The following is a 17392-nucleotide window of genomic DNA, read 5'->3' on the forward strand; positions in this document are numbered from 1 at the left end:
GATATTACGACGGTAAACATGTGCAAGCTCGTCTGGGGAATCATAAACGGTGATCTCGAGCAGGTCCGCGATATCGTGGAAAACGGGGTGAGTGTTAACATTTCACGCCTCCACGGCTTCTTACGGATATTCGCGTTTCCGCTACCCTCCCACTCACCTCACTTTCACCATATTATCCCCTTCAATTAAACGACAATGTGCACTCGACTAGCGCTTGCTACTTGCTTTTGTAGTAATTGCGTGGGGGTGGCGGGGGAGGGCAGGTTTGGTGCTGTAAGAGAATGACCATGTAATTTAATTCGACATTGCTGGAAGAAATCGCTGCAAGATGTATGAGAGGATAGAAATTTATGAGATATGATTTATGAGAGATTTATGTGTAGTATTGATAAAGGGTCGAGTAGGGGTTGGGAAGTTTGTCGACGAGGAAGGTTTAAGAGTTCTGGGGCGTTTAAAAGAAGTTGCTTGCTTGTATTATTCATTGGGCTTACCACATAAGTGTATAACATATTGTATGCTTTTGCAGAACGTAAATGTTAATCTGTGGATCAATGGCAGGACACCATTGCATTATGCGGCTGATTATGGACAGAACGAAGTGGTTAGGTACCTGTTAGATAAAGGAGCGGATGCCAATGTAAGAATAATTAATTATATTAAATATATTATTTGAATGAAGTAAGTTTGATAGATTTTGAAGGTGGAATATTTGCCATCCACGATTTGCACGTTTGAAAAGTTAGCCAAACTCAATTTGTTTTGACGCTTATGCGATTTGCGAATGTAATTTGTGCTATACGTTTCACAGGCTACCGATAAGCATGGTATAACAACGCTATTGGCAGCTATTTGGGAAGGTCATACCAATTGCGTTAAGTTGTTGCTTGAGAAAGGAGCCAAGCCTAACGGCTTGACGCCACACGGCAAGAGTTATTTAGACGTCGCTGAGGAAGAAGAGATTAAAGAGCTCCTGAAGCTTCATTATCATTAAACCAAACGACGCAAAGAGAGATATATATGAATTTTGTTATTTAAGAACTTTCAGGTTCCTTGTAGGATATTCGCAGCTGCTTTGTTATTAATTTTGTGCGTGTATGACTTCTGGCCACCCTGGTTAATGCAAGTTGACATAACAAGTAGTGTACTAATCGTAGTTTTATAAGAAAAATTTTTATGAAAATTAAAAGAGGATAATAGAGTTTGTATCGAGTGCATGATCAAACACATTCAGTAATTGTGACGGAAGGAACTTTTTTGCTTTTCTTTTTATTATTTAGATATTTCTAAATATTAGTTTTCTAATTTTTTAATGATTTTACTTTTTTTTTTTTTTTTTTTTTTTTACAACTTAAAGTATTCGATAGTATACGTCACGTTTTGATTTTTATATCTTTTATTTATCACGATTGAAGGGATTTTCAAAAAGTGTAACGTGCTCGTAAGCGCTATAAAAATAATGTGTTACTAATTCTAAAGCATAGGATAACAATGCTTGTAACAATTTTTCTATTTCACATCTCAATAACGATTGTTTTTATATTTCTAATCGGATTGTTAGTTGATAATGATTTTTAGATGTTTTCCTTTTTTGTAAACTATATACGTTACATGTTGTGAACTTATATTTTTATGTGTATATCAGTGAATATTTGCACCAACATCGTTATCTACGACGTTGAGTAGACGCATATTTTGTTGGAGTTAAAATAAGAAATATAATAAGTAATAAAAATTCAGCTTTGGAAGTTGAATATTATTGATAGACGTGCAGACGCACAAACAGAAAATAAAGAGAACAAATATAAAATCATCGAAATTATTACAAAAAAAATTGAATTGCTACTCGTTTGTTGCACCAATCAAATCAAAACCTCCATCGCTTCTCTCTATTAATTTAAATAACAATTATAATTATTTATTTAATAATTAGGAAATTGTAAAATATAAAAAGAAAATATAAAAACTATACAATATATTTTTAGATGCATAAATAAAAATTTTTTGCTAAGTTTTAGCTTCCTATTTAGATTACAAATTCATTTTATTGTTTTATTATTAAGATTTTAATTATTTACACACAATTATAATAATTATTTATTTGCAATAAAAAATTAAGTTATGAAAAATCGTATATGTATGTATGTATGCATGCATGTATGTATGTGTATATATGTACATATATATATATATATATATATATATATATATATATATATATATATATATATATATACACACACATATACACACACGCGCGCGCAAACATATATATATATATATATATATATATCGATTGAAAATTTACAATAATCGTCCTCTGCAATTACTTGCTCCACATTTACAAATGATAACCTTTCCAGGAATACTCCCAACGTCGTAACTATAATTCCAGGTTAATTCTTGACCTGCTCTGATGTAGCTCAGGGCAAAAAAGGCTACCCAGGGAAATCGAACGTCATGGGTGTCCACAAAAACATTTTGCACAAAGACATTTGGATCACAGGAGTGCTGAAATGATTTTTAAGCCTTTAATTATAAGGTTATGGTTGATAATGACATTAATGTTCTATATCCGACAATTATTTATTTACACGCTGTCGTTAACGGTAATTTTCAACGTGCATGTTATTTTTCAATAATTTAATAGGGAATTTGACTGGCAAAAGACGATGATCGAGATAATTTTGCAAATGTAATCGAATGTACTCGATGATTACGACCTTTAAAAATTTTAAATCTATCGACCATCAAAATCACAACGCCATATCTCACATTGATCACGATCACATATCGGCTTAATATCACCGACGACGATCAATGACAAATGACGTGAAAGACACATACATTTAAATAGCGTCCGATGTTTCCCGTCGTTTTCGCATCCATTATATATACGGCCTCGTCCTCTCCAAAGAAATCTCTAACCGATTTGAATTTCTCCCTTCCAATTTGCGCCGTGTCGACGGTTAGATCGAATTTGCTCGGCTCGCGCATCGCTTCGTCCTCGTCGCTGCCAGCCTTGTCCTGTCCATCCTTCGATACGCTTCCGTCCTCCGACTTGTCGGATCCGAGATTTTCGTCTCCCTTCTTCCGTTTTCGCAGCCGTGTTCTATTTGGAGAAAATCAATGAAACTGTGAGCCCGTCCTACCTCATCCCTCGTGCATTTTCGGCAGGAAATTGAAACGACGTGGTTGATTAATTGAGTAAGGGGTTAATAAACGTGAGGCATCTATCATGCGAGCTTATCACGTATTACCTTATCGACGAAGTTGAGTCTTCGTCGTCGTCAACGTTGAGGTGCCTCTGCAATTTCTTGCTGATGTTAAAATCGTCGTCCGAGTCGTTGGGAACGAGCTTCGCGTACTCGGGATCGTCCTCCGTCTTTTTCTCCGTCTTATCTTTGTCCGAGTCGTTCTCCTCGAGGGCCATTTCAGGATCGAGAGCATCGCTCTCGTAGCCCTCCTTGATGCCCTCGACGACCTCGACGTAGTCCAGCTCGGCCAGGTACTCGTCCCCGTAATTCTTGCCGCCTTCGTTGGCTCCCTGCTCGGTGAGCAGTCGACCGGCGTAAATGCAAATGAACGAGCCGAGAGGAATGTCGTTGAGGCACCTGATACCCCAGCCCCTGGGCGCGGTCTTGAATACCTGAAGCTTCAGGTTCAGCGGATGCTGAACTACTCGGTTCAAGCAGGTCTTTACCGAACACTTGCATCTGTTTGAGGAAGAAAACAAATAAATAAATAACAATCGACGATCGCATTATCATTAATTTGCAACGCATTCATTCTGATCAACGATAATCCCTTGGCTTTCGTGGCTAGCCATTTCCATTTACATCGTCTCCATAAATATTTTAATTACGATGTATTGGTGTTTTCTCTTTCGTCGCGATAAGTGCGAGAGACGCGCCTCTTACATTTAAAATTTAAATTGAAAGGGGCCGTCGTCGACGATCAAAATACACTTTCGCGGATGAATTTCGAGCAGACGCGAAGATATTGAATTCATATTAATTATAAAACTTTTAAGCACGCTCGAACGTTTAGTTACAACGAGACAATCGACTCTCTTTCTCACCTCCTCCCCCTCCCCCCTCCCCCCTCCCCCGCCACCTCTCGTAATTTTAGCATTGCGAATCGTCGTTTAAATTGAAATGGATCTCGCGAACCAGCCAAGTAAAAGAAAAAGTAATTTTTGAAGTTGAATTGGATCACATTAGAAGAGACAAGTCGAGAAAATTGTCAACGAACCTAGAGTTGCACTCGTAGATTCCGGTAGTGACAGCCTCCGGTAGCCTCTTGTAGACATAACCAACTGCGGCATTTGGTACTCTACCTCCGAGAGTCGCACCTTGAATCGTCAACTGCCAACATTGACACTTATTCTTGTCCTGGCAATCATCCTCGCAGTCGCAACTGCACAAAAAGTCCGGATCGAGATTCATGAACACGTCCTCCGTCGGCTCTCTCTCCGTCGTATATTTGATCGTGTCCGGGTAGGCATGATCGATCTCGTTTACGCACGGAATCGGAACATTTTCTACGCCGTAGCTTAAATCCTGAAGTGAAAAATGATTGTCAGGAGCTTATAGCTGGCCGAGGATCGTTATTTCTTCTCTCCTTCCCGTCTATTATATTTAAGAAATTATTGCAAGGCCCATTTAATGGGCATTCGACTATTGGTATTTGGTCGACTAAGGCCAGTGTCGTGCACCCGTGTCGACCCAATTGACGCGATGCGTACCTTTATATTGACAAAGCATTTGTCGAGTACGAATTCTGCCAAACAGTGCACCCAAAAGTCAAATTCAAACAAATCCACGGACATTGGACAATTGGTTACTCTCAGATAGTCATGGAGCTCCTCCATATTTCGCAAACGAACTCCGCACGGGGCCTGATACAGAATAACTTTCTTCGCCTTGGGGAATTTGGAGAGTTGCCGGTTCCAGCCACACAGCAGTGGGATCGACAATGGCGAATAGCCGCGAAGATCGTCCGGAGTGAAGGAGATGCTTTCCACGCACTTGGAGCCGCATTTGTGTGGGACGAACTTTTTCGTTTGGATTTTATTTTGCGTCTGATAATACTGTTGGGACAATAAAATAATCAATTTAATAATGATTCAAAACACGTTGAAAATTTTACTTCTTCTTCTTCTTTTGTTTTTGTTTTTTATTTTTTGTTTCTTTCCATTGCACCTGAGAAAACAGCGTTCGTTAACGCATTCTATCCTTATTTTTTCTTTTACATTCTAAAGGATTTTTATGCGAACAAGAAGTTATCATTTAACTCTCTGGGTAAAGGTCCCCTCCTCCTCCTCCTCCTCCTCCTTCATCTTATTCTATTTTTTTATTACACGCTTCGAGCGAACGTTTATACACGCATGACTTTAAATGTGATACTATGGTATCACAAATGCTTTTCCCGTAGCTTCGGTACTTGAAATCGATGCTACAAGATACTATTAATATTATCCTAAATGTGCCGAATGTCTATATCGTTCGAATTACAATAAAATATAAATCGATATAAATCGCCGATCGTCATATGTATTAGATTATACGTGACGAAATTTGGTGTGAGTAAGTGAATTTTATTATGAAAAACTATCAGACCTACAATGGCTCACACATCGTTGGCCAAAGCTGTTTGGAAATTTCTAAAAACTCAATCGAACGAGCGTAGAATAAAATTAATTGCATTGATAAAACTAAATTATGCAATTATATTGCCGCGTAAATTCAACGTTAAAAAAGTTCAATTAAATTCATCGTTAATATTGAAATAGATTTAAGAAATTTAGCGACAAATGTCACATTATATGGGCAATTTTTGTTCTGTTTTGTGGTTTGTTGCGAGGTAATTTGCAACACGTTTTCAATAAATTCACTCCTACATTATTGTTCTTCTAGCATAGATTGAAAAATCCTTTTTCCTATGTCTCGACCGATAAATGCCGAAACATTAAATTGAAATTGAAAGTATAAATGTAACTCTTTAACTCTGCATTAAATTGAAAAATCACACCCTCTTTCTAAGCCTCTTTCTCAATCTAACGTCATCCCCCACCCCCCACCCCCACCCCCACCATTTCTAAACACTGATAAATTATAAATAAAAAAATGTACGCATATTTACAACAATACTGTGAGAAGATTTGGTTTCCATATTGGCATTGTAAGTGGTGGCTGCCGATTCGGGTAAACTCGGCCTCTTAGTCGTACTTTTCTTCGCGACAGCTCGGCTCTGCTGTGGTGCTACCGAAGTCTCCACTTGGATGCCGTCGTTCGGCGAAATACTCTTTTCTTTATTTGACAAGAAGGCATCTCGTTCGTCCGTTGCGGTTGACGTGTATTCAACGTATGGACCATTTTTCTATAAATTACAATGTTGTCACGAGTGTAGAAAAAATTCTTTTTGGCAGTTGCGCCGTTCGTTTTTAATGTCTAATGTATTGTTGTATAATATTTTACGTTCATAGCGGGCGTTCCGCGATGTCGAATCGGTGTGTTTATGGACGAATGGCAACCCTGCTGCCTTAAATTAGCTTTCATAAGCTCTAAGTACAAGGGTCCTAATCTCGCTGATCCACGGTAAATCCATTCCGTTCTATTATCCGCATCGAAATGCATCTGCACCAAGCTCGCATCGACTTCCCTCACTCGCGCAATCCACCACTTTCCATTCCATTCGGTTTTAACGACCTGACCCCGCTGCAATTTCACCATTGGCCTTTCGGGATACGATTCCATGTATTTCTTAACGAAATCCCGGGACTCGAGGGGTATGTCTTCCCATATGCGGAGTGAGCTCTCACAAACCAAAAATATGTGCTTGTGTTTGACATACTGAGCATATCCATCGTCAAAAAACACGAGGTATCTGGAAATGTTTATAATTATCCTTTATGTACAAACGAGTAAATACAAGTTTTTCTTCGTCTTTCTTTTTGTTTTCCTCACATATAAAGTCACATTTGTTCTGCGTAGTAACGACTAACTACTGACACGCGCATCACACACTAGTGTAACACACAGACATCGGTAGATGACAAGATGTTAAATATTAAAGATAAATGAAAGATTGTAAATAGGGAGAGACAAATCTTATTTAACACACTCCTTCCTTCCTTACATTATTAATTTCCTCTCATTTACCTGTATTTATTCGTTGACTTTGGTGGCTCGGCTATGACTCCACTGTAATAATTACTAGAATATGTGTCGTGAAAAATGGCAACCACTCGCGTACCAACTGGAATAATGACGGAACTAGGTATACTCGATGCCATTTGTTTGCCACTCAAGCTTTTTACTTGGCCAGCGTATTTCTTTTGTAATAACTTGACACGATACTGCATTGGACTTTTTGAAATGATCGTTTGAACCTGTTTTAAATTATATATATATTTGCTTTATAAATTTCATTTTTAAAAAAGATGTCCAAACTCATATAAGAGATTGATTATGGACAGTCAACGAGAGGCTTTCCTATGAAATTCAGTTATTGCAAATTGATGTGCAAATAAATGATAAATACCTTCCCTTTGATCCATGGGAACAAAGGATGTTTCAGTGTAAATACAAAGTCGTCCACTTCTGGTATCGGCTTAATCAATTGACCCAACGGTGGTAAATCCAGCGATTGAATCAATCGATTATCCCTTTCGACTTCCCTTAAAATCTCCGGCTGACAATCTTGTGGCTGCTGTTTGGGCGGCACTCGAACTTGCGTGACTTTTTTGGTTGCTACGAGAGGATAGATCACACTCTCGATAGAATCTTCGATCTTTAAATCATCCAACATTTCAATTTTCGGCTTAAATTCATTGTATAACGATGTGCGCAATTTATCTAACTTTGACATCGTTGCCACTATCTCTTTATCTATGTCAACGTTGTTTGCTAAAAGAAATAAATACGAAGAAATTTAACCTTTAAAATTCACGCGCTCTTACACTTTCATACGTAACGCATACATTCTATTGCATCCCACTGAGATATTAGCACTGTGTTGGCTTCTTCAATTTGATAATTAATATCGTACTTGTCGAGTACTTCGGTTAACGATTTATCAACTTTCTTCTCAAACTCAGCCAATACGTCTTCTAGTATATCTATGTCTAATTACATATACAAACAACAATATTATATTAACCGAGCTCCAATCGATTAATCTTTGTAATATCTTATTCCTTTACCCACCGTCTATGACATTAGATTCCCTGTCCGATTCGTCGCTGTCTGAGATTTCCACCTCCATCGTATGGTCCGGAAAGTCACACTGAAGTAGCGGCTTATGCTCTAATAGTGCAGTAACGAGTTGCTGAGATTCGTGCGATCCAATACAAAAAATAAAATAACTCATAGTTAGAAGCTCGAAGGCGTAAGATAAAAAGCTACGCGCTCAAGCCAAATACAAGATTATAATATAAAAATCATGAATTACTTCTTGATGGTCCAGGGCTATATCCAAGCAAACTTTACAAATAAAACGTTTCTTTTTCTTCATCATGTTAACTCCGAAAAAGGAACATGTAAAGGACGGCGCTGGTCTCATGTCCACTCCGGAGGAGCATTTAAAGTTTATACAATTTGCAATGCCCTTCTTCTTATCTTTGTCCTTCGTATTCATAGCAACGTCGTCGTCGGAATCTAATTGAATAACTTCCGCCTGTTGTGGCTTTGACATTATTATAAAAATCTAAAAGAACATTAGCTCAACATAAGACATTATTGATAAGAGGCACACACAATACATCTCGCAAATGCCAGCCTCATTCATAAGACATTTATAAAATAACTTACGCAGTAAACAACAATGAATTATTATACCAACAAACAGCCAAATATTCTCGTATAAGCATACATTATTGGAGAACAACGTTTTTTTTTTTTAGCCGCTGGTGTATTATGATGTTGTATTATTGTAATGTCCGTTAGCTTGACAAGGTTATGGGCGCAATTCTAGCGTTGCGCGCCACAAATACTTGTATGCAACATTCAATACTCTCGTATTAATGTCACAAAGATGACTCTGTTGAATAAAAAGTACAAGGACTAACCACCAGGAGGTTGAGCGCGACTTTTCATCGTCTCAACGGCTTATTTGCATTTCCAAGCTCGATGCGACATATTGACTTTTCTCTGCATAAAATCAATTCGAAAATCATAGGAGCTCGGGGGGACAACCATTTTCAATTCAATCTTCATTTATAATAAGAAAGCATTGGTTTGCTCAGATTATTTTTTTTTTTTTTTTTTTTTATTTACAATGGCGCATGGAAATTAGACGCATAGGGCCAATAGTGTGAAAAAGCACATTTAATATTATTTGTGTGTGTGTGTGTGTGTGTGTGTGTGTGTGTGTGTGTGTGTGTGTGTGTGTGTTATAAATATGTATATATGTATATATGTAATACACACGTAAAATTGGAAAACTATATTAGCAAATTTCTAAAATTTTCAATGATAAATTATTAATACAATAATGATTAATTCTCTCGTAAATATATTACGAAGAAGAAAAGTCTGTGCAGAATTTAATAATTTCGCTTAAAAACGTATAGATTTTGATGTATTTTTCTATAAGCTCGTCTATGTAATTAACTATGTGTATTACGGCATAACTTATTGTACGCGTATGTGTTAAGTGTTTTTGAAAAGTATCTATCCGATTATCCGATTATCGTATTGTCAGAATATAAATATTTTTTTAATAAACAATGAAATGAAACCAAGTCTGTTTGCTAATTAAGACACAACTTACCCTTTGGTAATTATAAGCAATTTACAACATTAATTTACTTTTTTTCAAAACTTTATTTCAATTACCTTACAACGAAAAATTTTTACATATATTGAAGTATTACGTATATTGAAATTGAAATGTTCACAATTTTAATAATTTAATAAAGCTATGCTCCATCGTGTTACCAATTCCAAATCGAAACTCGTAAACTCGATTTAGAAAATATTTTTTTATTTCAACAGCCTCTGGTGTCTCTTCTAATCTATGAAAATAAATGTAAATATGAATTTGACTGAGGAATTATCGAATTGGTTAAGCAAATTTTTTTTTTTTTTTTTTTTTTTTTTTTTTTTTTTTCTTATCATCATCTTTACTCTGATTTCATTTGTTCCTCTGTGAAATTATTCAACCATTATGTTGAACTTGGAATCGGTGATTTGCCGTCGTAGCCTTACTTGTGACGCTTTCCTGCCCGAAAGAATATCGACTTTTCAGAATCATCGAAGATTTATCATCCGACATGTTTGACAATTCTGAAACATCAGCGTTTCAATCCATTTTTAAGGAATGTTTTCTTTTATTTTAATTCAATATATATATATATATATTTGTTAAGTATCTATTATTTATACTTTTTAGTGTACGGGCATATTTCTTACGCCGATAATTTCTGACTTCTAGTTTTTCATCGTATTTAACGGCTACAGAGTAAATGCCTCGTTCGTGATGCAGAATGAAATTTTCATCTCCGTAATACTTATATCTAATGAAAATAATATATTATGTGCATTGATGTGTAACGCGCGCACGCATCATATCCACGTCGCATAATAATAATTATTATTATTATTGCTTTATTAATTAATAATGATGGCTATTTTACGTGTGTGTCTTTCTGTCTGCCTGTGTTTGTGTTTGTGTTTGTGTTTGTGTTTGTGTGTATGTATGTGTGCGCGTGTGCGTGTGTGCGTCTGTGTGTGTGTACACACATAACCTATATGTATATATATATATATATATATATATATATACATTTATCACGTGTATCGTATACCAATTGTCATTTCGAATTAATAGTTTCAGTCCACGATTTGGTTCATTTATTAATTGATTTCATCGAATTTTTATGCTGCATTGTAATTCGAGAATAAGAATGCTATAATATATCGTTTCGCCTATCAATCGATGATCTACTTCTAATATCGTCTAATTAATTTCAGTTAATTCGACGACATTACCTACGAATTCACAGTGACTGCTGCTGTCGTATCGACGACGCGCTCATCGTTACACGAACTCGAGTGCTCATTCCAGTTGCTATAAATGAAATTCGGGTTAATTAGGCAAAATAGACGAGCAAGAACAAGATCAATTTCGACCTACTCGGCGGTATTAAAGTAAACAAAAGCAATTATATCTATGGCCGCTCTATCATTGGGCACCCCCGACAATGAACAGTCTAAAACCGTCAGAAAAACCGACTTGCGGCTACTCGCTCAGCCTTTCCGAATAACAACAATAACAACAACTATAGATGCAACGACAACAACAACAACAACAACAACAATGACAATAATAACGACGACGATAACAACGATAGTAGCAGCTAAGACAATAATAATGTATTGATAATAGGTTTAAGAATAGGTTGATAATGGTAAATGTGATGGATCGTTGGGGGTAGGTGGGTAGGGGGGTTTGGGGGATTTTGCCGAGCTAATTAATAGCTGCTTAATTGGCCGATAAGACTGGCTCACCTGAATCGACGCCCCGCCCGAAGCAAACTAATTTCCATCTCCTCGAGCCAGAGCTGCTGGTAACCGATGACCGAGCCAGGCCTGCAGATTCTCAGCCAGGCGATGGCCTCACGTGCCGTCATCTTATAATGCTTCATCACGTAAGTGGCGATCAGTGTGCCCGTTCTACCGAGACCGGCCTGTCGATGGGAGAAAGAAATGTCTGGGATTACCAAGTCGAGGGCTAATCCATCGACTTACTTTGCAATGTACGGCTATGGCGCCTCTCGTCGTCTCTACGATATGCAAAAAGTGATCTAATATCCTTTTCGATGGCACGCCACCGTCTGGAAAGAACAGGTCGTAGTGGAACAAACCGGCGTTTGTAAACCTAAAGTCGAAACAGCGATTTATCGAGCGATAATGGACAATGTATTAGATTAGTATTATCAGGATAAGCTAGTCTAAAAATTCGTGCTAAATTTAAGATTTTCGAGGGTCGAGCATTGTTAAAACACACTTTTCATTTGCGAATTCGATGAATTATTAGCCTACCTGAATGAGTTGTAAGTCTTTTTATTGAGTCTGATGACGGTCGTGATGTCGTTCTTTAAAAAATAATTCAAATATTTTTCAGGATAATGAGCGACACTGTCGTTCTCGACATTCGGCCCGAAAAAGGCCAACAATTTACGTGGAACGATCCAATTTAAATCGCCGTTTTTCATCTGCACATACTTTTCGTATTCCTTCACGTCAAAATCTTGAAAGTCAAAGAAACCGAATAGTGCAGCCTTTTTTAAAGCCCTTAGACAATCTATTCTTGAAAAATATTTTCCTTATATATTGTTAAAATTGTTGCTAGCAAAATTACAAATTACGTTTATAGTAATCGATAATTGTTATTAATAATAAGACGAATCGTATCAAACAATGGTAATGATTAATTTGAAAATATTATTACCGATAAGTCTTATTTGATGATGCGAGTAGCCAATGGATGCATCTTGAAAAGGCTTCAAGCTTGGCAGATCTTTAGTCACAATTGTATTATAAATTTCCTCTGGTGACTTATTTAAGTACAAGACGGCATACGAAGCGACAAGATAAGCGGCATTTGCTCGTTTTTCTGCATTTACACACGTATAATGTACGACTAGATCATTACACTCATTTAAAATTTGATTAACACCGTAACAATACCTTAAAATAATTGATTGCTATATAAAAGCAATTTCAAATTGTACAATTACCTGTTAGCGCTACATGAGCTATGTTATTGTTAATAATATTATAATATTCGTGTGTAATCGTTATTTTTCATATAAATTAATTGCAATATAAATAAGTATAATTGGTTGGTAATAAGTAATTTTAGTTAAATTAATGATTGAATCTATTGCTTTGTACTTTCGGTACTTTTACAAGATAAATTAAAAGTTGCTTTTAATACTTTAAGATACTTGGAGACTATAAAGCTTTTACAATTACAAATGATATTATGCACAAAAAAAAAAAAAAAAAAAAAAAAAAAAAAAAAAAAATGTATAAAGCTATATTGTATTATACATAATGTGTGTGTGTGTGCGCGCGCGTGTGCGTGTGTGTTAAATCTAAATGAAAAGCCTCTCTTTAAATCTAAAAATATTCCAACTTGTATAAGCAGGCAATATTCAATGGTCCAAAATCACTATAAAAATTGTTATAAATCAATTCGCCATCGATATCAAACAAATACATATTTGGTATATGTTTTGGCTCCTTTCTTCCAGGAATCAAAGTTGCAAAATAAAATTTATTTTTAATAATTTCAATAATAGCCATAAGATCCGTATTATCATAAATACTTGTTTTATCTGAATATTAATAAGATTTTAATTTATTTTCCCATTAATAGTATATAAAAAGTTAGTTAAATAATCAAAACTCACTTCGAGATTTGCCCTTTAATTTATGGTAACACAGAGAATTTATTTGTCCAGACATATTTGAATTTAATCTCTTCATCTTGTCAAGTCATGTTCCATGTGGTTATAATAACATTTTTCTTATGTGTCTAATACTAGTTTTATGGCCTTATTAATATAATTTTGATGAAAGGGCGAGCATTATCCAGGTTGGCTTTAATACAAGTAAACGATAACAATTATAATATTAACCTTAAATCGAGATTATTCAGATTCATGCTTGAAATTTAACGAGACACTATCGAGCCGATTTATTGACAAACTGCCATTTACGTTATTAATGTTTATAAAAAAAAAAAAAAAAATCCTATTTATATTGATTTAGAATTTTTGAATTAGCTAAACTTTTTTTTATTTTTTTATTATGTCACGAACATAATGTCTATGTAGCTTTCATTTTTTTTTTTTTTTTTTTTTTTTTTTTTTTTTTTTTTTTTTTTTTGTGTTAAGCTCTTATCTAAAAGACTACTACAATTATTTATCCATTTGTAATTTCAGATTAACAATAAAGTTTTTATTCAATCCAAACTCATTGTTGAATATCACAATCCTTAAAACTATGGATGTATTATTTAATTCATTAATGATGAATATTGCAATTTAATCGTTTATTCTTTATATAGCGTTTGTGCAATTATCATCAATAACTTGTCTTAGATAAGAGAATATAAAATAAAATGAGCTAAAATAAATGATAAAAAATAAAATTGAAATATACAAATATGTTATTAAAATCAGAATGAATTAAAAATAAGTTCGATACGGGCTCTTTCATTATAAGCATACAAACGCAAGATTAATGCAATGCTGCACTTTTCTCTCTCTTTATTATTATAATTTTTTTTTTTATTTCATGTTAATACATCGCGCAAATAAAATGATTAAATTGTAAGGTAAAACTAATTTTATGGGGTAGGAATAAATAAAAGAACACAATTTTTTTTAAACGATAATACATTATGTATTCTTATATTAATAGTTTCAGAGTTCAAACTCGTGACTTGAAAATATGTTTATCGTCAATACAAGTCACTGTACAAGTATAGAATGTTGCCGATATACATACACGATTATAATGTATCTCTATTTCCCATCGAAAATTCAAAAAACAAAATAAAAAAGCGACAAAGCATTAGAAAGGAAAGAAATATAAAGTATCGAAGAAAAAAGAGTGCATCCCCATAATTATTTAAAATAAAAATGCAGTTCTTTTTTTTCTTTTTCTTTTTTTCTTTTTCATATTTTTTTTTCTTTTCTGTTTTTTTTTTTTTTTTTTCTTTTTCATTACAAGGCATACGATACGAATTATTATTTAATAGATTGCTCTCGTATATTTATTTAATACATGACCTTCACTATTTAAATACCTATAATCATACGACTTACTACGTTATACAATGAGATGTAAATGACGTTTTTAAAATACAATTTTTCGCTTCATACGAAATGCTCCAGAGAAAATGATGAACGATGTGGTGTAGGAAAAACATAAAAATAGCTGCAAAGGATTTATTTCAGTTTGAGGAATGCGCACAAATTGAAGAACGGACGAATGAATAAATATCAATAATAACAATAACAATAACAATAATAATAACAATAATAATAATAATAATAATAATAATAATAATAATAAAAATAATAGTAGTAGTAGTAGTAGTAGTAGTAGTAGTAGTAGTATATGATGAATCCTTGCGAAAGAACAAAGCTGTACAGAGAATGTAAGTGAACAGAGGGAGAAGAGCAGGAAACATGAACGTCTCGGTTTTTTGTATTTTTTTTGTTTTGTTTTTAAAGATTGAAGTCTCGTAAAGAATTCTATTTATTTAAATTTATTATGGAAAAAAATATGACAAACATTACGCTACTGAACATCATCTTATACGTATGCGCATGCGTATGTGTGTACCTATATATATATATTTTTTTTTTTATTTTTTTTTTTTACATACATATACGTTACACACCTGCGCATACTCACGCGCCCACGAACCACACACACGCGCAAGCACGCGCACACACACATGAATTATCATACTTGCGATCAATTGTCAGTTAATCGAAGACCTGGCCGACATTTGGCATAATTGCAGTTTAACTATTCATACGATAAGCCGCATATAATTTTTTTTCATTACCTTGTATCTCTTCGAATATACTAGCTATACATACATAATTATTAATTACACTTTTGCATATCCATTAAACACGGCAAACCCTCACTCTCTCTCTCACTCTCTCTTCACTGCCGGGTATTGCTCTTTTTCAATTCAGTGTCGATTATTTCCCATTTTTAGTTATGATTATAAATGATCTGACGCGATAAAAAGGACACGTGATATATATATATATATATATATATATATATATATATATATGTACGCTTGATTTCACAAATAGCTGCGGACTAATAATGTGATTTTTTTTGTTTTTCGGACGCAAAAAATACGAGTACCTCATAGAGGGACGCTCTGTCTACTTTCATTAATCTTCGCATTATATAAATCACTCGATGACTGATAAGATTAATATATAACTTAAATTTACAAATTACATCCTTTCTAGCCTTAAAATACAATTTATGATACTCGCAAAAATAATGAATATTACAATAGATAGACCACTTTCGTTCTCATTAGTACATAATTTATTTTATTGTTTTAAATTGCATTTCACACGTGTTTCTCGCCTAATGATCGGGCCAAACCCGAGTATAAATAAATAATAAAGAAATCTAATGTGTATCCGTGTACATTAGTGTCTGTTTGTGAACAACGTAAGTTACTGATTGTGCGCGTGTTTGTAATTTTTATCTGTCCGTGTCTCTCTCTCTCTCTCTCTCTCTCTCTGCGCGCGCGTCTGAGCTATCTTTAATTCGTTGTTATATTTTACTCTTTGATTATTATTATCCTTCTATTAAAAAGTTAATTAAATGTGGGTTCGTCGATGCGAACCCTCTCTTTGGATTCCAACGAGCGACGCCTTTGTTCGTTTCAATCGTAACGCGACATCGCTCGTATTTCTCTCTTTCACTCTCTGTCTCTCTCCCACCCCAACCCTCCCCTCATAATTACAAATTATCTCTAACTTTTGACCTAAATATTAATAAGGCTCTTTTGGACTGCCTTTGCTTGTTTGCTTTTATTTTATTTATTTATTTATTTATTTTTTTTACTTTTATTATTATTATTGTTATTGTTATTGTTATTATTACTATTATTACTATTATTACTATTATTATTATTATTACTATTATTATTGTTATTATTACTATTATTATTATTATTATTATTATTATTATAATCATTATTATTATTAATTTATTTACTTTCTTATTTAACTGCCCTTAAATGCTAAACGGCACAACTACACTTTAAATCCGAAGTATAATTACAACTTAAAGGCTACTTGGTGATAACGCATATTTATATAATGAAATAACATCGCTAAACCGCCGAGGACGAAGTCTATCCTCTCCTATTTACAAGTGACGCCCAATTACACACTCACAGAGACATACAGCTGATTTAACGAACGGGGTGAGCTCTTTCACATTCACATTTCATCATGCTCTCTCACTCTCACTCTCTAATAATACAGGCGCGCAGAGTACAGATTGATCGAGCAATAGGAGTACCGAAAAGCATTCACCCGCTACTCGAAACTACGCACAAATTGCGCAAAACCTACCGCGCTCTAATCGGTACTAGGCGGTAGTCAAAAGTGCATTGTCGATTGAGCGAGAGGGCATTTCACTCGGTCGACAAGCAGTTCCGCACTTGCTGCACAGTGCCCGGGCCAAAGGCCAATAGCGCGGCGCGAACTGCGTGCCAAGGTCGTCAAATTTTAAGCAATTCTCACGTTATTTTACGGCTATGATAATTTCAAGATTTCAATCACACAGAGACAAAAGACAGAAACAACACGCGGGATGGT

General features: G+C 34.8%; 3 protein-coding genes across 3 annotated transcripts; 1 reads left to right on the forward strand and 2 right to left on the reverse strand.

The window, feature by feature from the left end:
• Positions 1–1265, forward strand: LOC105360528 (myotrophin). Its single transcript, XM_011497448.1, has 3 exons — positions 1–87; positions 527–637; positions 809–1265. The coding sequence occupies exons 1-3, from the start codon at positions 19–21 to the stop codon at positions 989–991; spliced, it is 363 nt and encodes a 120-aa protein (XP_011495750.1). The 5' UTR covers positions 1–18; the 3' UTR covers positions 992–1265.
• Positions 1266–2300: 1035 nt separating this feature from the next.
• Positions 2301–9097, reverse strand: egg (SET domain bifurcated histone lysine methyltransferase eggless). Its single transcript, XM_011497447.1, has 13 exons — positions 8811–9097; positions 8452–8706; positions 8208–8328; positions 7982–8125; positions 7543–7907; positions 7161–7390; positions 6477–6885; positions 6142–6378; positions 4745–5089; positions 4252–4559; positions 3258–3713; positions 2845–3109; positions 2301–2508 (listed from the first exon to the last, which is right to left on the reverse strand). The coding sequence occupies exons 2-13, from the start codon at positions 8692–8694 to the stop codon at positions 2302–2304; spliced, it is 3330 nt and encodes a 1109-aa protein (XP_011495749.1). The 5' UTR covers positions 8695–8706; positions 8811–9097; the 3' UTR covers position 2301.
• A 1036-nt stretch (positions 9098–10133) lies between these two features.
• LOC105360770 (dual specificity protein phosphatase CDC14A) lies at positions 10134–13674 on the reverse strand. The gene is made up of 8 exons (XM_011497771.1): positions 13649–13674; positions 13144–13335; positions 12454–12692; positions 12045–12306; positions 11751–11880; positions 11511–11689; positions 10386–10516; positions 10134–10286 (listed from the first exon to the last, which is right to left on the reverse strand). Exons 1-8 carry the CDS (start codon positions 13672–13674, stop codon positions 10159–10161), a joined length of 1287 nt encoding a protein of 428 aa, XP_011496073.1. The 3' UTR covers positions 10134–10158.
• Positions 13675–17392: the final 3718 nt, after the last annotated feature.

This window comes from Ceratosolen solmsi, unplaced genomic scaffold, assembly GCF_000503995.2.
Source record: "Ceratosolen solmsi marchali unplaced genomic scaffold, CerSol_1.0 scaffold47, whole genome shotgun sequence".
Classification (NCBI taxonomy): Eukaryota; Metazoa; Arthropoda; class Insecta; order Hymenoptera; family Agaonidae; genus Ceratosolen; species Ceratosolen solmsi.